This window comes from Erpetoichthys calabaricus, chromosome 4 (genome assembly GCF_900747795.2).
Source record: "Erpetoichthys calabaricus chromosome 4, fErpCal1.3, whole genome shotgun sequence".
Classification (NCBI taxonomy): Eukaryota; Metazoa; Chordata; class Cladistia; order Polypteriformes; family Polypteridae; genus Erpetoichthys; species Erpetoichthys calabaricus.
Window position 1 is genome coordinate 201,385,487 of NC_041397.2, and position 21,991 is coordinate 201,407,477.

Below are 21,991 nucleotides of genomic sequence, written 5' to 3' on the forward strand. Positions count from 1 at the left end.
AAAGTAGGAACAGCACTAGCTATTGTAAAGGTGTGGAGCCTTGAAATTCTACATAAAATCACAATTACAGTATTCCCTTGTTTCTATAACTGAAGCTCTGGTAATTTTAACTGGCTTGTTCACGATCACTTCTGAAGTACTGTTTTCTGGTGACTCCTGCCATTGCCATTAGAAGTGATGTTTTTAAAAAAAAAAAAAAAAAAAAAAAAAAACAGCATGTCTACAGTTAGAAGCAATTGTTTATCCATTCTTGATTCTTCTTTTTTATGAATGTTTGATTTTCAAGTGTGCTGTTAATTGCTATGTAGAGCTTTTTTGGCTTAGTCCTTACTGTGAAAAGCATAATGTAACAAATACAGAGTATGTGTTGTTTTTACAAAGAAATTATAAAAAAAAAAAAAAATTCCATTGAAAATGGCAAATAAAAGGTGAAGATAACAAAAAATGAAAAACATTGACATGATGCAATCCTAAGATTTAATGTCTACCAGGTAGAAAAACCCATGCTGTGTCCGAATACTCATGTGGCTTGGTTTGAAAAAAACGTAACTTTATGGTTTTAATATGAACTGAGAACACTGTATACGTCTTGTTATTGTGCTTGTATGTCCTAGTGTGCAGCTGGAAAAGGGCAGCATTAAACTTCACAATTGTTTATAATGTGTTAATGAATCCATCCACAAACTCTTTTTAAGAAAGTGCATGTTTATTTTTTGGATGCAGTGTTACCTAGTGGCTAAAGAACTGAACTTCATACCAAACAATTATAGCATGGAATTAAAGTTTAGATTTTTCAGTTGTACTGCTGCCATCGCTCTCAGCATAACCCTCACTGTCAACTCCTTTTGGGACCCTGAACAAGTCATTTCACCTGCACATGTTCCAAATGTAAAAACACATATGCTTAAAGCTGTACCAAAGTGTATATCCATACTTTGTGTCCTGATTTGATGTTCCATATAGAAAGATGCAATTTTAAAACAAGAGTTTGGATGTGTGTCTATTGTAGTGACTTAGAAATTGTTGTTGCTTGAACATGAATTTGGATACAACTGAAGGTTAAAGTCAAGAATTTCAGGACTTGGAACTTAATCTGAAAATCACTTCAGCCCTTTGTATTAGAAATATGCAAAGCCTACCAAACAAAATGAGACTATTCACTTCTTCAGGCTTGTTTAGTTTGTTAATCGCTAAATTATCTCAATATTTTATCCAGACTATTTTAAAGCTGTTTAGGTTTCCACTTAAACTACGTGATTTGAAAGATTGTCGCAAATTCTCTTTGAGTTAAGTGTTTCTTTGTTACCATCTTGATTTTTTTTTTTGCCTTATATGTACAGCACTTAGAGCTGCTATGCCTTTTTGATAGCATGGTAATTAAACTGTACACAGTACCTTACTGTAGGTTTCATCAGTGCTTTATAGAGTCTCGGCATAATGCTCCTTGAGAAAAACTACTAAAGATGAATCACCTTAACATAATATGTCATTTACCTTTTAATTACTCCTCACATTGCTTGTAGGATAACAATGTTCATTCAATGTATGCTTCTGAATCTTTCGATCAGTGTCACCTGTCTTATAATTACACACTTAATTCACCTTTACATATTGTATAGCACTTTGCACTTCGTTAATGGCGTTTATAGCTCAAACTGGTGGATAGACTATTCTGCCTTTGTTGGAAAACGTTTAAGATGTAATGCACAGTAGGTTTAAAGTCATCAGATGGAGATCATCTTCGTGTAAATGGTATGACTACTGTCAGGGCCACAACTTCTAGAAGCCTGTTAATCTAATACTAAGGCTGTGAATCTGAGATAACTTGTAGCCAGTAAAGTAAACATCAAAGGCAGGTGAAGTTTAAGAAAAGACAATGAGGGAAGGTTATAAATGTAATGTTTTCTTATTGTGCTAAACAGCTCTAAAAAGCAACAATTGCTGTAGTTCAGCCTGGAGAAAATTAGTACTTACAGAAGTTGCAGTGGAGCACATTATCAGAGAAAATGGTTAATACTACCAATGGTCTTTATAAAGAGTCATCTTGGGACAGATTCCTAATAAAATTCTCTGTGTGAAGAAGGGGTGATTGCCAGGAATAATTCTATTATTCTTGACTAACTTGGAGCTCACCACAATGACTAGTACTTTGGTACCTCAATGACTTCAGTAAATAACTGGTAGATGTTTAGATCAGTTCTTTGGTTGGAATTAAGTTTGTTTGCAAATAAAATTATAAAGATATTCATTATTAGGATTATTAAGGGGATAGATGCATCAGAAAGAGTTGGGCATTGTTAGCAAAATGACAATAAGCAAAACATGTAAAAAAAAATGATGGAGAACAGAGAGATGATGTATAATGAGGCCAGGAACAGTCTCTGCACATAGTCCATATAAAGCCGAAACAAACACTCTCTTAACAATGCTTGGTTGAAATTATAAGATGTATCTGACAAAAGAGGAAAAGTAAGATCTAACGATGCCAACTTTTTCCAGTGTAGTGTGAAGAATCTGGTGGTTTACTATATCGAAACCTACAGGGTAGTCTCACTGTCAGAGAATCCAACTCAAGAATAATGGGTGTCATGTTTCTCAATGAATTTGAGATTTTCAGATATTTCTTTTAAATGCTACAGGCATGTTGTCTTAAATTGAAAATCCTATCATGCTATGACTTATTAACACAACATCCCCAAACATCCAACCTTCTGTGTTTCAATTTTGTGTCTAAAGAATTTTGAATGTGCATCATACAACCACCTGTGCTATTGGTTTGGATTATTTTGTAAAGAAAAGAGAAAACATCATTATTATAACAGGCAACTTTTCAATAGGAAAAAAATCCAGTCTTTGGCATACTTAAAATATTTTTTTTCAATTTGTGCCATACAATAACTGACTTTCAAAGTGAAAGACAACTGTTTGAGACAGTTGGGCTTGTTACTCCTTGTTACTACTCCTAAACTATTATTAGTTGCCTTGTATTTAGTTTACATTTTTCCTTCTTAAATGTTCTTTTTTCTAAGTAGTTTACAGAGCACTGCACTGCTAATCTTATCTATTAACCATGTTATTAACTGTGTAGTGAATAACAATTTGAGAAGTCAGTGGTTTAATAGAAGATTGGAATGCCTTATATGCAGTATTTTCGGCTAACTAGAAAGATTACAATATGCAAGCTTTGCCTGATGAATGGGCCTGAGTTGCCTTGAAAGCTTGCATATTGTAATCTTTCTAGTTAGCCAATAAAAGGTGTTATTTTGCTTAACGTATCTCTACATCCATAATGGCCAACACGGTACAACACCCTAGTACTACATGCAGTAATTTCAGAATTAAATAAGATTGAGTGTTTGTGTATAAATATGAATTATTTTTCAAAATGTTAGCTTTAAATACACCTATTTTCAATTATGCCAATTCACTTACAGTATATGGTTACAAGAGGTTATATTGGCAACATCGAACATAAGGCAGGAATTACCTTTTGACATGGCTCAACTTTATTTCAGGGCATATTCTCAAAGAAAAAGGCACACTTGCTGTTACTGTGTAGACACAAGGACAATATTAGAACTCAACACAGACCATCACCAGACCAGTTTTCAGGGGATGTGAGCTGCCACCTTTTGTTTGAAGTTAACATTTTGAATTTCGGAAAGAAAACTATGGCAACACTTGATTTAAAGCCATCATCTATTGCAGCCACTGGAAGCCACAGAATTTTTTGCTGATCAGGTACAGTATATGATAAGGTTTTGGTGGAGAATGCTCTTCTTTTTTGACAACACCATTATTGGACTAGTGGTGATGAAACAACATATGGAAAGGAGGTGACTAATCTTGTCTTGGTGACCAACAAATAACCTGGTACTCAGTACCACCGAGCAGTGAAAATGGGCACAACTGTCACACTCTCTCAGCTGGAATGTTAATACCACTTTCTTCACTAAGAAGACTCAGCAATAGATGCACTTTTTATTCCCCAGCTAAAGAAATGAAATATTTCCCAGCTCACCCTAGTTCAATTCTACAAAGTCATAATTGAAAGTGTGATCACGTTATTTTCTGGTTTGGTTCAAGCAACGATCCTCTCACAAAATAAATTACAGTGTGTTGTGAGGTCTGCTGAAAAAAATAATTGGTTTCCATCTGTTGCTGACCAGTATGCATCTAGTGTCACAAACCATGTCAAAAGGATCACCACTGACTCATCTCACCCAGGTAATCCATTGTTTTTAATACTCCCTGTGGTAAACATTTCATAAAACTAAAACTAACGGAAACCTAAGCATTTTCTTTCCCAGAGTCATAGCCCTCACACACCAGTAATTTAACGTGTCTTTCACACTTATTTATGTGTTCTTTCATATACTGATTGAAAGTGTGATTGTGTGTATATACAGTAAATGTACATGTGTATATATATCTACACACATGCTTTCATATGTGTATCATTTGCACATCTCCTTAACAATTGCACTATTCTGCAACTGTTTATAATGTAAATTGTTTAAGCTACTGTATATTATGTTATTTTTAAGTGTTATATGCAACTCCAAGTCTAGTAACTTTAATTCCTGTGCATTAATAAAAGTAATTCTGGTTCTGATTTATTGCATATAAGATACTTTAGGGTTATTATTATCTTTTAACACAAGACAAAGACATGATATATTTCATGGTACTAACACAAATGCTGCCAAGTGTTTTTTTTTTTTTGTTTTTTTTTTTTTTATGAAAAGCCCTTAACATTATCATTTATTTTAATTCAGTTCAGGGTCATGAGGAGGTGAAGTCTTTCCAGATAGGATATGGTGCAAAGCAGGAATCAGCCTCAGGCAGTACTGTACAGCTTTCCATCACAGAAGTGCCCATATGTCTTTATAAAGATGTGCTTCTAATCAAACACACAGGACTCAAAATGCAACATTTGGACATTCACTTAATTATGTTCTTAAACTACATAATTAAAAATGAAGTCTAGAAATCTAACAAAGCTATTTATTGAATGTAATTTCTTTGTTAGTTTACTAAACTCTGTCACTCTGAGTTGAAGATGTTGGGTTAGTGATTGCATTTATGCAGTTTGCCTCCTTAAATTTTAGAAGATTTCTAACTAAAGATGGTGAAAGAATGTCTTGCCTGGAATGACAACGATGACTCTGTATACTACACCTCTAATTTCAATAATATACCTTACATTATGTGATCTCATCATGTGTACCTAACATGCTTGACTCTCTGCATCAATCAACTACCTGCCAAGATAAAATGGTGTTTAAAGTGATTTGTAATACATGTTATCTTTATTATATATTAAATGTATATTAAAACAATACTTTTATTTCAATTTTGTATGGTGAATGCACTACTTGTATTCTACTTGTTTGTTATATGCAGAGTGTTCTTTCCTACTTGTTCATTATTTTATAGCTTTAATAAAAATTCTATTTTTATTTTATCATACTGAGCGTTGTATATTTTCACTGGATTTATTTTTTTTTATTGTAGGCAATTTTGGTAGACTAAATTAATTTCTAATTGTTTATTTGGTCTATTAAAGATAAAGAAAATCTTTTTATTTCTCATGCAAATGTCACCTCTTTTATCTACAATAATCTGTATATTGCCTCTATATATGCAACATAATGAAAAATTACTCAAAACACTTCTTTAAATCTGACCCACATACCATGAATCATAAAATACAATTTTTTATGAAAGAAACATTTCCCATAACTGTTTGCAGTTGACATTTTCTTATTACATATTAAATGATTTCATTACAATTATCAACTTTTATTGGTCTGCAGCATGAGTGACAGAATAAAAAGTAAATTAAACTTATGAATTAATAAAACTTTCAGATCTTACATAATTTGTTGATTTGCATGAAATGTGATAATTCGTTAGTTACTAAATATCATTGGTTGTTATAAACTCTGGACATCCTGTCCATAATTGGTTAATTAAGATTTTTTTTTTGTCAAATCTTTCATTCATTTGCCTGACCTGCTAAGCACACTATAGAATATAGATGATGGTGCCTACCTAGACAGAAACCAAACCTGTTCATCTGTGGCCACATTTACTTATACGGGGTCAATTTAAAGGTAACCAAACCTTTTATGTTGTGGCAATTGAGAGGAAACCTAAATGTAAAGAACCCAAAAAGACAAAAAAACAAATGTGTGAAAATAATACAGTTTGGTGCAGGAACACACTTATGGCCAATAATGTTTGTATAAAATTTTAATTTTATTGGGATTTTCAGTTTCTTTGGAAAATATTTCTCAAAATAATATTGTTTTTCAATTCAGCCTTCTTTTGCCATCCTTGGTTACCAATATCTTAAGCAAAATGTGTAAATGCAATCACTAACCCAGTTTCTTTGATCCATTTTTTTTTTTTTTTTTTGGTAAACTGTATTAATCCCAGAGGGGAAGTTGTATTTTCACATGACCTTTGGAGGTTAGAGCACATGGTTTGCCATTGTTCAGCATCCCCGGAGCAATTTTCAGGTTAAAGGCCTTGCTTAAGGGCCCACCAGAGTAGGATCCCTTCTGGCAGTAACGGGATTTGAACGGCAACCTTCCAGATACCAGTGCAAATCCTTAGTCTCAGAGCCACTATTCCACTTACTAAAGGTGTCATTACCTCTTACACTAATTCCTCATCCAGTTTTTTTTTCCCTCTCATTCCTTTGAAATAAACTTCTTCACAAAATATCCTTGTAGGTTTTCTGACCCACTTTAAAAGCACTGGAAGCCAGTAATATTTTTAGGTCAACCAAGGGAAGCCAGGTTAAGGCCTCTTCACTAAATAATGCATTTTTTGTTTACAAAAACCACATGTAATGCCATTTGATAGATATTATTCAGTCCTCTTCTTATTCCTTTACCCTTACATACTATTCATATTTTATGCCTTCACAGTATGGTCTGGGTCAATTTTGACCCAGGCCAAGAATTCCCTCATAATAAGTGGCTATAAAAATTTGATCTACAGATCTATTTCAAATGTATAAATAGCCTATCTGACACTAATAAATGGATGATTAATCCTTAATTAATGTTTCAGAGACCAGCAAGAATGTATTTTTTAGGTTTGATAACAGTCATTTTTGCAGAAAAACATCTACTATGACACAATATCATGTTCAGTTTTACCTAACCCCCCCCCCCTCCCCCCCCCCCCCCCCCCCCCCCCCCCCCCCCCCCAAAAAAAGAGCCTCCTTCAGTTCCTCTTGCTTGCCCTCCAGTCAGGGTTCAGCACATTCCATATAACAAAGGCATTGACGGTTGATGTGACAATGATATTGTGGAATACTGTGAGAGACCAGTGGGCAGTTCTCCTCTTGCAGCTGTATGTGCAGGTTACTTTGTCAAGGTTGTCCACTCCTCCTCCTTTCTTGACATTATAGTCAAGGATGATGGCTGGTTTTCTGTCCTTCTGTGCGCTAACATTTGCAGCCTTATGTAATGTGCTTATAAGGATGACATTCTTGTTCCTCATTTGCATATATGAGACAACTGTGGAGTCATGGGTGAATGCAAATGACCTCTTTCCTCCTTGTAATCAGAGTGGGTGGCAGCTCAGGCTTGTTCCACCTCACAGTGCCAACCACTGTAATTTTCTTCTTCAGGAGTGCCTGACCAAGCTCAACACTCCTGTGCTGTTTTACTATTTCATTGTTTTGAGATTCCCCCATGACCCTTCAAAAACCAACAGGTGCCTGTCTCAGCGGGAATTTGGGCAAATGTGGTGGTGACACAGACAGTTCTTGTGACAGTGTCTGTTACCACTCTCCCATAAAAAATACACACAGACATGGCATTCACAGTTTCACAGTCTCAAGATTCCTTAAAATCACCATTTTTCTTGATTTGACCCCTCACCGGTGGATCTAAAATCTGTCTCAATAGATACAGGTCAAATTTGAATTGGAACAGCCTCAATGTAAAAAATTTGTAGCGCTTGTACAACAGTATATATTTTTAAAATAGTTTCATTTTTGTGCATTTTGGTTCACTTTAGGAAAAGTCATCAAATTTCAGGCAAAAGAATGACATTTAGGGTATTTTTACTGCTGTTTAAATATCAAAACAGGTCAAATTTGACCTGAACAGCATGTAAGGTTTAAATTAGGTTCTGTACCCTATTTCATAATAATTACTTGTTTTGGACTGAAGCCTAAAAATTGCCCTTTCTTGAACTGAATGAAATTGACAATAGAAGCAATTAAAATGACTATTTTAGTTCTCATAGTTCAGTAACCTTTATTAGTATTGAGGCATAATTTATTACAGAAGCATACATGAAATTAAATAGGCAATATTTATTATATTTACAAAAAACATCTGTCATCTCCTCTGTTTCCTAAATCAGCTTTTTCTAATACCAAGCCACGTAAGCCAAAAAACACACTTAATCAAAAAAGTGTGATACATGATTTTTTTTATTAGGTTACATTTGTAAGGGAGAGTGGATAATTAGGCAGAATTTCTAAAAACAACTTTACTAAACCAATCATTGCTGTCTGTCATAGTGTGCAGGAATATAACAGATGGTTTTATACTGACAAGTTAGTGCCTCTGCACTGACCCTTAACCATTCTGAAGGGGGACAGCTAAGCAGAAGATTCAAGTGTTCGATAAGTAGTTTAACAGTTGTCATTGCTTCATAAATTGTCACCACAATTAACATCTTTTTTGGAGCCTATGTACTTTTTTGACATTACCCCAATAAATAATTGATTTTTAAAGGGTTTAATTAAAAACAGGAGAAACACAAACTTGATTATATCCTCTACCTAATAACTTCACTGAAGAAAAACTGCAACCTGTATCACTACTGCTATCAATTTAGTGCATCACCATGTTTGTCAGTATAAAAGTTGCCCGGTCTGATCTGACCCGTACTGATCCACTGTAGACCAGAGCTTTGGTTAAAAAAAAAAAAATGAACAATATAAAATTGAAGCTTTGTTATTCCATTTTCACATGCATTACAGAATCAGGTTTTGTTTGTTCATTGTGTTTGGTTTTAGTTTACTTTGCAGGTTACTTCATGTTTAACTAAACATATAGTAAATAGTCATAAAATACAGAAAAATGTCAGGGATGTATATGGTCAGGTCAGCTGGTCAAGTCGAAATTCCATCTGTGTTGAATTTGCTTATTTGCATGTTGTACGTGTGTTGTCTCTAAGAAGTCAAGATTCCTTTCAAGTCTAACAATTAGGTGTTAATTCTGTATTCTTCTGATACGAGTGAGTGAGTCTGTTCTGTGTCCTAAAATTTGGCAGTGTTGTGATAGTCTCTTTCACCTTCAATTATAACAGTCTGGGTCACCAAACAGTGTCTGTGAACATCACATTGCATTGTGGTTCATAAGCTCTAGAATTCAAGCCCAAAATGGAACATTTGGAATGAATACAAGTATGAATGGGGACACTGGGTGATTAGGAGAACCTTCCTCAAAATTGTAGAGCGTAGGTCCATAAAATATCCTGTTCAAAGTTAATCAGTATTTCTTTATTCACGTTCTAAAGTATACATTCTGGACTGGGTGATGTTTTGAAAATAGCTGAACGTACTATAACAAGTTTGCAAGGAATTTGTTTTGGACCTTTTGGAATTCCCTAGATTTCTGCAACAATTCATAAAAAAGTGGTCTCATGTTTAACCAAGTGAGTCCCAGAAATAATCCAACACAATCTACTTAAACACATAATGTACAAACAGATGTACTTCTTTTTGTCAATACTAAATATTTTATTTAAATATGTATAGTCCAGGTTTGAAAAAGCATATGAACCTCTAGACTAATCACTTCTCCAAAAGCTAATTGGAGTCTGGTGCTCCAGCCAAAGAGATTAGAATGAAGAAGGGATGTACAGTAGGTGCTCTATAGTATTTAAAAAAGAAAAGGCACAAAAACTTTAATTACTTACAAGAATGATCAGTTTATGTTAACAATGCCATAATCTAATGTATATTAGAGGACCTTAGAACTCTAGAGATGCATTCATATGGAGAAGGTTATAAAAGCTTTTCTAAAGGCCAGAGTGTTCATCAGTTCATAGTAAGAGAAACTGTCAACAAATGGAGTAAATTCAAAACTGTTGCTACTCTCTGTAGGAGTTGGCATCCTTCAATAATCACAGCTAGAGTGATGCATACAGTGCAGAAAGAGGTTAAATGTAACAATGTCATATGAGCGGACATGCAGAAATTATAAGAACTTGCCAAATTCCCTATTTATATGTGTTCTTTAAGAAAAACACTGCAAGAATGTGGTTTATGGAGGAAACCACTGCTCTCCAAAAGAATCTTTGTTGCACAGTTGTAAAAAACACCTGAATGTTTAACAACTATTCTAGGACAATGGAAGAATGAGGCAAAAGTTGAACTCTTAGGTAGAGACGTGCAACACTGTTTAATGAAAATGAAAAAAAAAAAAGAAACGCTGTACACTCATATTGAAATGGGGTTTCAGTGCGCAACATGGTGCATGACCTAGACAGCTTACTATCACAGAGTGAACAATGAGTTCAACAACAACAACATTTATTTATATAGCACATTTTCATACAAAAAAGTAGCTCAAAGTGCTTTACATAATGAGGAAAATAAAAATAAAAGACAAAATAAGAAATTTAAAATAAGACAACATTAGTTAACATAGAAAAAGAGTAAGGTCCGATGGCCAGGGGGGACAGAAAAAACAAACAAAAAAAAAAAACTCCAAACAGCTGGAGAAAAAAAATAAAATCTGCAGGGGTTCCAGGCCACGAGACTGCCTAGTCCCCTCTGGGCATTCTACCTAACATAAATGAAATAGTCCTCTTTGTATTTAGAGTTCTCATGGAAGGACTTGATGATGATGGTCATGCAGACTTCTGGCTTTTAATCCATCACTGTTGGAACATCACGGTGCTTTGAGTAGATGGTGTTAAAAGATGGTGTTAAAAGATGGTGATAAAATTTCAAAACCGTATCAAGAAATTTTATAGCAGGACATTAGGTTAGCGGTCAATCACCTAAGTGTAATAAAAGTTGAGTAATGCAGCAAGGCAGTGGGTGACTCCCAAGAGTAAATCAAAAGAATGGCTTAAGCAGGAAGAAATTTGTGTCCTGGAATAACCAGGCATAGTTGAGAGCTCAACCCACTTGAGATGTTCTGGCATGACCTCAAGAGGGCTATTCACAAGCAAACTCCCAGAGACATCAATGACCTAAACAAATTTGTAAGAAGAAGGGTGTAACACTCTTCCTAAAATGTGATTAACTGACACAGAAAACATTTGTTGAAGGTCTTTCTATCATCCACTTACTAGAAGCTTGCATACTTTTTCCAGCCTCGACTATGAATATTTATATAATGTGTTCAGTATTGACAAGCACGATTACAATTGTTTGCCTGTTGTTATGAGTTAGTCAAAGATCAAACCACATTGTTATTATAAATTCATGCAGAAATTCTGGTAATTCCAAAGGATTCAGCATATGCCCCCTCCTTTACTCAATTTATCAGTATACTGTATATCTTGGTGGGTAATTAATACATAAAATTGGTGATGTTTTGGTACACAATGGGAATCTTTTAATAAATTGATTTTGGCGTAATTGGCAAAATTTTACTATAAACAAAACTTATAACATTTGTATTAATGTTCTTGGATTCAATTTTTTGTTTTCTAGTTTTACGGGAGCCGTATTCAATCAGAGTGGAGGACCAGAAAGCCATGAGAGGCGATGTAGCGGTCTTCAAGTGCATTATCCCAGCTTCTGTCGTGGCTTATGTCACTGTTGTGTCTTGGGAGAAAGACACAGTCTCACTTGTCTCAGGTATGACTGATAAACATTGGTTTTTCATGGTGCTTTTCAATAGGTTTCCAATATAAGTTGTAGTTATACTCTGCACATCCACTATGTGCTCTGTTAGGCATATAAAAAGAATTATGCTTTGCATTTGTGACTTTTAACTATGTTAAGTGATGTTCATAGTAGAGCTGTACATTTGTACCTAGAATACAAACTTTTTTCCCCCAAAATTTAAATTCAAATACTATTTAGTCATAGAGGCCATGAGAATGGTGGCTCTGCCCACATTCAATATATGATATCAGGTCAGTGTATGCATTATATTACTTGTATGGTAACAAATAAGGACATGTATCAAATGTATATGATATGAATTCAGTGACTGTAAGATAAGTAGGGTTGGTTATGACTGATTTTTGCCTGCTAACCAATATAATAGTTCTTCAATAATATTTATTTGCAGCCTTGGTAGATTTTTCTGTAGTGCTTTTTCAGACCTAGCTATGTCATATTTAATTGGTTTCAACCTCGGCTTCTAGACAATAAAGCCCTCACTGGTCAGCAGTGTGTAAGCACAATGTACAGTATGCCAGTCATGTCACATTAGTGCTCTATATTGACCCACTTGTTCCACAATTGCAGTCATTGCATGCATCATAGATCCTTTATATCAGTTAAATGGGACACTTTTTTTTTTTTTTTTTTTTGCAATAGGTATTCCCTAGGGGAAATTTTCCATTTTACTTAAAGTGTGAGAAGGAAGATAGATTGATAAATACATTATGGTTGAAAGTAGTGCAAATATTAATAGATGCCAAGTAATGTTATCACATCAGTCTACCCACAGATCAATTTATAGTTTCCCTTTTTTTGTTGTTGTACACAGAAGGCCTTAAGCTTGTAATACATTTTATTTATTCATAGGCGCCTTGTAGGTACAGTACTGTATATCATTGGTTCTGTTTTTTTGTTTTTTTTTTGACAAATTAGTGATTATTGAAAGCACTAAACTATTGTGACTAAAGTAATCAGTGTTGTTTTCGTTTCCTGACTATGTAGTACATATTTTCTAAACACAAAATTATGGTGGTGATATTTAACTATTAATACAATTTGCAAACCTATATCTAGTGAAGAATGTCAACATATTAGTAATGCTGAATACTGATTAAGATTCCTTTACATTTTCCATTTTTTTGCACTTTAGAATTACCAGCTTTTTTGCCTTTTGAGGAATGTTTTTATAGCGCTTATATAAGAAGCTAAGCTGGTATTTATATGTACTATCAGAATGGTATGAGCTAGAAAATTCTGGTGTGATATGGTATAATGTTTTAATGTTATTTTGTGCCCTAGAATATTGCTACTGAGGACAGCCTTATGGCATACAAGTTAAACTACTGCCTAATAGCTCCAGAAAGCAATGTTTAATTGCTGGCTCAGCCAGTTCTTTGTGTAGTATTACATATGTATGTAGATTTGTTTTCCCTCAAGAAATCTGGTGACCTCCAAATTACATGCAGGCTAAACTAATTGATTTCCCTAAATTAGCTGTTTATGAATAAGTCTGGTTATGCATATGTCCTTGGGTAGACTGCTGCCCATTCCGGATTGGTTCTTGCTTTGTATCCAAAGTGGCCAAACCCTGTATTGGACAAAGTCAGTTTAAAAAATGAATGATGGACAGTTGGCTATTAGGCTAATCATCCACTGTTGAATACAGATTTCCTTAGACATACTATTAAATTGCAATAGCCAGAGAGAACCCACACTGACAGTAGGACCATTGATTTCACGTAGATGGTGGCAAAGCTCATACAGTAATTGAACCTAGACCTCTGGCTTAGTGCCTCACTTTGCAAATCTATCCACAGTAGTTCAGAAGGGCCAAGATCCCTGCTTTACTTGGGTACATCATTAGATGAGTCAGTTTACTTTTCTGTGTGCTCTGTTGTGTATGTTTCCTTTTCGGTTTTATTGTGTTTTTGAGGCCTTGTTGGTTTGGGTGATGGCCTCTGGAATTGTTTCTAAATCATTGTATTTATTTAGTGCGCATGATAGGCATAATGCAAAACTTTTTTTTTGTTGTCTTAATGACTAAATATGTCTATCAACCTTTTTAATAATGGGTATTGGTTTGTAACAGAGAAGTCTTCTGTTCTACATGTTCTTTCCATTTAAAATAGTTTTTTGACTGGAAGCTGCTGTGCTCCATGTATGCTTATTGATTTCACAGTTCCAGAATTTCAATTGAAAGTGAATGTAAATATAATACCCATCTCCAAAATACCCCATTATCCTTTTTATAAGATATATAAGAAATGGTACAGCTTTAATCATAATGGGATTATTTTTGAAAAATGGTCTATTGCACATTAACGCAGCTCAAGCAGTATAGCTTATGAATAAGGACTCCTTATGTAACTCTCCCAGCTGCCGAACATTTTTAGTATTGTAACACAAGTATAATGCCTGAGTATTCAGGTTGTGGGTGTTTTAAGCTCTCTACATTCAGAATTGTAAGAAAGGTTGCCATTAATGTGACAAAACCAAGTCTTGTCCCTTTCACAAAAAGGACTTTTTGAATCAGAAGAAATGTTTTGAATATCTGTCATGTTCTTTAAAGCTAAAAATGTTTAGTAAACCTTAATAGAAAGGCATTTGCTAGCAGAATAAAAAAGCCTAACTTTGAAGTCCAGAGGTCTAAGTCAAAGGAGCCTTGAACTGTCTATTTAATGGGATTGTTTTTACCAATAGAATGTTGTGCCATGTATGACATAACTGTGACAAGCCACTGAAGTGCAAAATGGGACCAGCAGACTGGTGTGAACCAAAATACTACTAGGGATTTTAGCCACAAAATCAAACTATATTATTGTCATAATCTCATAAATCAAAAATCAAAGTAGGCAAACTAGAGCTGGATTTTATTATACATAAAAAGCATGAGAGAATTAAAAAAAACAAAAAAAAACAAAGTGCAAGTCTTTCGAGAGCAATAGCAGTTTTGGACGTTCTAGAACATGCAACGGCAGCTTATAAAGCATCACGATAGTGAGATCCTGACGCGTGAAGTCCAGGAATCGCATCTTAGCAACAGGATATCACGTCTTGGCAGCAAGTCTCCGAAATGGTGGCACTTATTTAAAAACAAAATGGTGTCATAGGAGACAAAAATTAAAAAAAAAAAAATTGTATTGCTAACTATTCTCTGGAATAAGTAACTTTATAAAAACCTCACTTCTTGAATCCAATAAAAATCTCCTAACAGGAGAAAATAACTTTTAAAGGTATCTGCCTCATAATATTTAATCATAGTACTGGATATATTATATAGTGTCTCGTGAAGTGAACACGAACCCAAAGCTGTTAAGATGCTCACGTATAGTAAAGCAATTTATGTTATGACACATAATGGTTTCGATTCCAGTATAGCTATAGTTTCTAGGTCACACCTTCATCATGGTGTTGCTTTTTTATTGTCCAAACATGAATTTACACTTCTTTGTCAATCATATTTAATAAAAATCAAAGCTATAATTCACCTACTAGTATGGTTTCACCTTGTCTTCAGTTAATCGCAGGAATACTGGTGTTAAATGTATTGTTTTATTAATTGGTTTTATTGTATATTCTATTGTATTGTTTTTGGAAAGACTACTGTGGTAAAGATTATTACTATTTGATTGTGACTGTCTGGGTCAGCTCCATGATCCCCTCTTGGTTCTGGAAGTCTCTTGAATTCAAACCGTCAATAGTCATGAACTGAGATGATCCGGGCAAATGAGGACACACACATGCAGCAAGGGGTAGGTGTAAAAGCCCTCAGTACTTTTATTAAAATGAATCCTAAAAAATCAAACAGTGCTCAAATAAATAGTGCAGTGATTCAAATGCTCTTCAATAATTATAAATAATCCATAAAACCAAAAGACCATGTGGAGGTTAAAATATCCACAATGAATATATTCATAAAAACGTAGTTAAAATTCGAAGAGACAGTTCCTTTTAAAACAAAAATCACGCATTCCAATGCTTCTCTCTTAAACCTGGTGTCTCCTCCATTTATCCTGTCTGAACCTCGCAGTAAGAGGACACACCTGCCAACAGGTGCAATCAACTCTCTATTCTTGGTGTGGGTCCCCATTGCCAGGCCCTCTGCAACCATGGGAGGGAGACCCCACACATCGGGTCGCTCCTACTCCCCTGAAATTGCTCAGTAGGAGCGCCCCTTCCTCAGTCTCAGGCTCCTGCAACCCAGAGGCTCTCACCCGACCACTTGTCTCCATTCTCTTCAGCATGGGCACTCTCCCTCCTGTCTCTTTTTCTTTCAATCTTTCTCCTCCCCATTTAACGTTCATTCCTTCCTTTCTCTTCTTTTTTTATCTTTGCTCCATTTTTCTCCTTATTCCATTTTCTACTTTCTGCCATGCAGGCTCCCTATATTGTCTTATTTGGGCGCAGATGTGACCCTTCCCCTATTCTGAGATATGAATGCGACACCTAACTGATTTTTCTTGCTTTTGTACTTGAGTGCGCGATCAGCCAAGCTACCGCAATCAACCCCTGAGTGGTGCTATACAACACCATAGACCACTGGTATCGCAGTGATGTCTATATACTTTTGGATTCTTTTATATGTCCACCTCAAAGTTTGCTTTCCCTTCTGTTCTGGAAACAGATGAAACTGTTTACTTTTTATTTTTATTTTTTTTACAAATGTAATTATGAATTTAATTTAGTACCATTTCTTTTAATCTACACTAACAAAATATTTTCCTTAACTCCTATTCTCTTGCACATTTGTTGCAAGTGTGAAACCAGACCATATTTATAAAATCTAAAGAAAACAGGAGAGCATGATTGATCAATTCATTCATAATGTGATTTTGATATTGAACACGCTTGGACTTTATTTCCAGTGCTAATGAGTAATGCACAGGCAAATCACGTTGGTATTGAGCTGTTTTAGCTACTAGTCAATATTGGAAGGCTTTTGGTTCATCTTTAAAACATGGGGTTATGAACCTTGGCTCTCACTTATTGGGTCTGACCTGCAGAGGTAGTGGGATTACTACAGTATGTTGCTATATTTTAATTCTAGTCATGATTCGTACTAACTGCTAGGAGGTTGGAAAAAAATAAAATATTGTATTCCAAACTTTTTGCAGTTTTCATCTTTCTGTTAGGCTGTTTTGCTTCTTTATGATGCAGTACATTACTTCCATGTACAGTATGTTCATTTTAAAGATTTTGCTGTTTTTTGAATATAATTTTGGTATATTTGTTGTTTGTTGTGTTTTTGGAATTGCTTTGGCTTTATTATTTTGTTAATGATGTACAGTATATACAGTACTTGTCTTCCCTGTCTCCTTTATATAGAGCCAAGATGACGCCCCAGTTAAACTGTGTCCTGTTGAAGGTTGATACTTTATGTGGTGGAGTGATTTCACTTTATTTGTAAGCTAGACGAAGCAAATGTACTGTAATATTAGATAGTGTTTCAGGAGGCATATTTTACTTCATTGAGAACCAACACCCCCAGTCTTTAGGACTAACTTGGGATAAGAAATTTTTGGGGGGGGGGGGGGTCAGAGCATCAGACCAGCTTGGCAAGGTTGACTGTGTTTGGACTTGGAGCCTATAAGCCACCCACTGCAGGAAGGACTTAAACTTGCTACACAAAGCAACTGGGGGATGAGTTGTACCTGAGCGAATTTCATTGGTAGATGGCCTAGCAAGGTACAGATAAACTAATTCTATTAGTATGGCTGTTTATGATTGGTTTTGAATCAGAGGTCATTCTCTACTCTGACACCCCATTGGTTTGTGTTTTGTTGTAAGAAGGCTATGAGGTTGGTTGCCTTGCCTTGCCTTGCCTTGACTTTACCTTACTCTCTCACACCATCTGGTTGTGTAGAGAAGACCATGATAAAAACAACTCTATCTTGGTAGCCATTATGAGACAGCCATGTGGGTTCTGTCAATACTACATTCAAAGGCCATGTGTTAGCAAAGCAAGCAAGACTGAAGATAAGCTGAGAGCTGCCTAGGTACAGAAGGTGCACTTCTACTTAGGCTGTAAGGACATGGTTTGCAAATATTCATAGTATTCAGCTTCTTTAATATTTTTGGGCATTTTTATTAATAACACATAATTAAATGTGAGACTTAACCTCTGCCTGTTTCTTTACTCTGTCTAATTACCTGGAGTTACAGATGTAGAAGGGAAGGGAAAGGGATGTCCTAAACTATGGGATTTTAGACATGTTATTAAAGTCTACAAAATAGAAAATAACGTCACCATAGGACATTACAAAATAAAACAAGCATCACCACTGAGAAGATACCTTACATGTAAACAAGATAAAAAAAAAAAACAACAGTCTTAGAGTAAACCTGTTTAAGTCACCGTTTTATTGCATTGGAGACATTGTCTTACTTCAGTCACTTGAATAGCCTCCACACACAGACAGTGTAATGCCTGTTGTGAGTGCTTTTAGAAAGCCTCCATTTTAGTATACCATATAGTTTTAAGAAGCAGCTTTTTTCAGATTTTTGTAAATGTCCTTAATCATGTCTGTTGTGCATCTAATAAGTGTATGCTTAAACCATTCTGGGTTACCACAAAACAGCATAAAAGCAGATCTTGAGTATTACTATGGAAATTGCAACAAAATTGCAAAAACTACATGCATACCAATAATTGAATAGCTACTGTTAGAGGGAGCATCAGTAAATGAAAGTCACAGTGGTGTGGTGATAATAGAGGTGGCAGTGGAAAGAGTTTTTCCTGAGGGTAGCAGCTATAGCAAGGGGCCTAGAAGGAGAGGCAACAGTCCAAACAAACCCTGGATGTCAATTGTGCATACTGTATACAGAACAACACAATAATTACAAGTATTTGTAATAATTCTTTAAAAATAGTTTCACTAATGCTTTAGAACTGAAAAATGTAATACAGACACACTAACAATGATGTTTGCCTCTGTCCTAACATGTCTGTTTCTAGGCTGTGATTCAGTTTCATACATCTCTCTTCTCACTGCCACTGCATTTAACTGATGTTAATCTTCCCTTGCTGTTTTAGTCCTCTAAAGAGTTATAATAGCTTTATTTATAAAGCTAAAACTATAAACAGTACTATTCGCATTGTGAAAACTGTCTGATCTAACTTACTTCATTGTTGCCTGCAGTATTTATATTTAGAAGATAAATGTGGTTACTTGTACAGTATTTTAAACTGGAAAAAAGCATTTACAGTTTGTTTGGTGATGCTAAATTCGACCCTGTTGCAAGTATGTGTGTGGTGTGTGTTCATCCTATGATTGGCTGGTGTCTTGTCCAGGGTTTTTTCAGTTTTTTTATTATTAATTAATTTGCAAAAAATACAAAAGTCCTGTTTTCACTTTGTTATTCTGGTGTATTGAGTGTTGTATGATGAGAGCTTTCAAATCTGTTGACAAAGAGGCTCTGAAGGACATACAGCGAGTGCTAAAGAAAAAGCTAAGAGAAGGAAAGCTTACAAAATTAAAACAGAAAACAAACACTCAGAATAACATGAAGGATGTCTGGAATGGACTGGGCATAATTTCCAGACCTTAGTAATCCAGGCCTCCGGCCCAACAAGGGGATTTGGACAAAGCTAACACCTTAAACCAATTTTTTAACAGATTTTTCTTCCCACTTCCACCTACTTCCAATCACCAGTCTCCCCACACCATCCCTACTTCATCAACAACTCCTACCACGTCAACTGGAATGACCAGTGACAAGTCCATCAAAATGGCCATCAGTGTGACCTGTCCATAACTGAAGATCAAGTAAGAAGACAACTGAGGAAGCTACAGACAGCAGGAAAAGCTGCCGGATCAGATGGAGTCCGTCCTTGAGTTCTCAAGGCCTGTGCTGACCAACTTTTTGGTGTCCTTTGTCACATGTTCAGTTTGTCCATAAAGCTTCAGAAGGTACAGCTGCTGTGGAAACATTCTGCATTGTTCTTGTTTCATAGAGGACATGTGCCTCTTCACCTAATAACTATAGACCAGTGGCACTTAGGTCTCGCATCATGAAGATCTTTGAGAAGACTGGTTCTGGACTAAGAGTCCTCTTGTGATAAACCACCTGGACCCAGTGCAGTTTGCCTAAGCTCCACAAAGCTTATTCTCACCTGGACCAAGCTGGCAACAATCAAACTGCTTTTTGATTTCTCCAGCTCCTTCAGTACCATCCAGCCATCCATGTTAAGGGGTAAGCTCAGAGATATGCAGGAGGATGAGCCTATGGTGTCACGGATAATGGATTATCTGTCGAGCAGACCACAATTCGTGACACTCAAGGACTGTGTTTCAGATACAGATGTGAGTGACAATGGAGCAACACAAGGAACAGTCTTGTCTCCTTTGCTCTTAACAGATATAACACCAGGTCATGTCACTTGCAGAAATTCTCATATGATTTTGCACTTATGGGGTGTATTGATAAAGGGGATGAGACAGAGTATAGGAGTCAGTTGGAGTAGTTTGTTTCTGGGGTACAAAGAGAATTATCTGAATCTTAACATCAGTAAAATCAAGGAACTGGTTATTGACTTTCGAGCCTCTATGTCTGGTCACTATTCAGGGAAAGGATGTAAAGGTGGTCCACTCCTAAAATTGTTTAGGGGTCCACATTAATGACGAGTTGGACTGGTCTCGGAACACAGAGGAATTATATAAGAAAGGACAAAGCAGGTTCTTTTTCCTTAGGAGGCAAGTGACAACCTTCACATCTTCTATATCTCTGTGATGGGCGGTGTGATTTTCTACAATGAGAAGACTGGTGTGCTCGGCTAGTAACATCACTTCAAGAGAGGGTCCTGATTAGTTAGTACTTGCCTCAACTGAGCCTATGAGGAGGTCCTCCTATTCACATGTGTGACAGTGTTCAGTCCAAAGCGAGTGTGTATGTTTATTTACTTATCTACCTATTTATGCATTCATTTATTTAAAGAGCTTCTGTAAAAAAGTTCTATCTATCTATCTATCTATCTATCTATCTACACATTCTTACTGTTGTTCTACTTTTGACAAAAGCTTGTAACAGAATATGTGACTGGAAATATACATTTGACATCTCTAAGTATTATTCCAGAAGGGTATTTTTTTTCTTCACTTAGATTTCAGTTTATTTAGGTTCAATATTGCGACCATCTTGAAAGCAGATTTTAAGTATACACTGAATAGTTAGTTATCAACATATTCCTGTTTCAGAGTCATAATCCACATGCAGCCACCCTGTTTACACTTTTAGCATCTTCGACTATCCTTTTAAAATGCTGCTGTGTGACATCTTATTGGGTTTTTGTGTACCCTGTGTGAAGTGATTGCATCACACAAATCTCACCAGTCTACTGTTCTGCTGTTTGCTGCTTGTAGAGGGTATTTATTTCTTTTTATACAAGAGATCAATAAAGCAATCAATGTGTCACGTTAAATTCTCAGATGTAGTTATCCTAATGCAGATTAAAAATAAAAATGTGAAATTGAGCAGAGTGTATGTGCATGTTTATGTGCATTAGTGTAGATATGTCCTCCTATCACAAACTTCCTGACAGATAGGAAGTAGCAAGTGAGACTGGGAAAAATCATATCCAGCACATGAATAGTCAGCATTGGCGTCCCCCAGGGATGTGTCCTCTCCCCCCTGCTCTTCTCCCTCTATACAAATGACTGCACCTCAAGAGACCCGTCTGTTAAAATCTTGAAGTTTGCAGATGATATGACAGTCATTGGCCTCATCAAGGACAGTGGCGAGTCTGTATACAGACGAGAGGTCAAACAGCTGGCCCTCTGGTGCGGTCAAAACAACTTGGAGCTGAACAAGCTTAAAACTGTGGAGATGACCGTGGACTTCAGGAGGAGCCCTCCAGTGTTGCCCCCTCTCACACTACTCAACAGCATTGTGTCTGTTGTGAAAAACTTTAGGTTTCTGGGATCCATAATTTCCCAGGACCTGAAGTGGGCACCAAACATAGATACAATCATCAAAAAGGCCCAGCAGAGGTTGTACTTCCTGCGTCAGCTCAGGAAGTTCAACCTGCCTCAGGAGCTGCTCATTCAATTTTACTCTGCAGTAATCCAGTCTGTTCTCTGTTCATCTATTATAGTCTGGTTTGGT

At 35.9% G+C, this 21,991-nt stretch overlaps 1 protein-coding gene across 2 annotated transcripts in view; it reads left to right on the forward strand.

The window, feature by feature from the left end:
- Positions 1-21,991, forward strand: part of dscamb (Down syndrome cell adhesion molecule b) — a 681,084-nt gene that overhangs the window by 159,319 nt on the left and 499,774 nt on the right. For both annotated transcript variants that reach the window (XM_028800188.2, XM_028800187.2), the window contains exon 3: positions 11,711-11,857. In XM_028800188.2, coding sequence (XP_028656021.1) covers positions 11,711-11,857 — 147 coding nt within the window. The remainder of the gene's footprint in view (positions 1-11,710; positions 11,858-21,991) is intronic.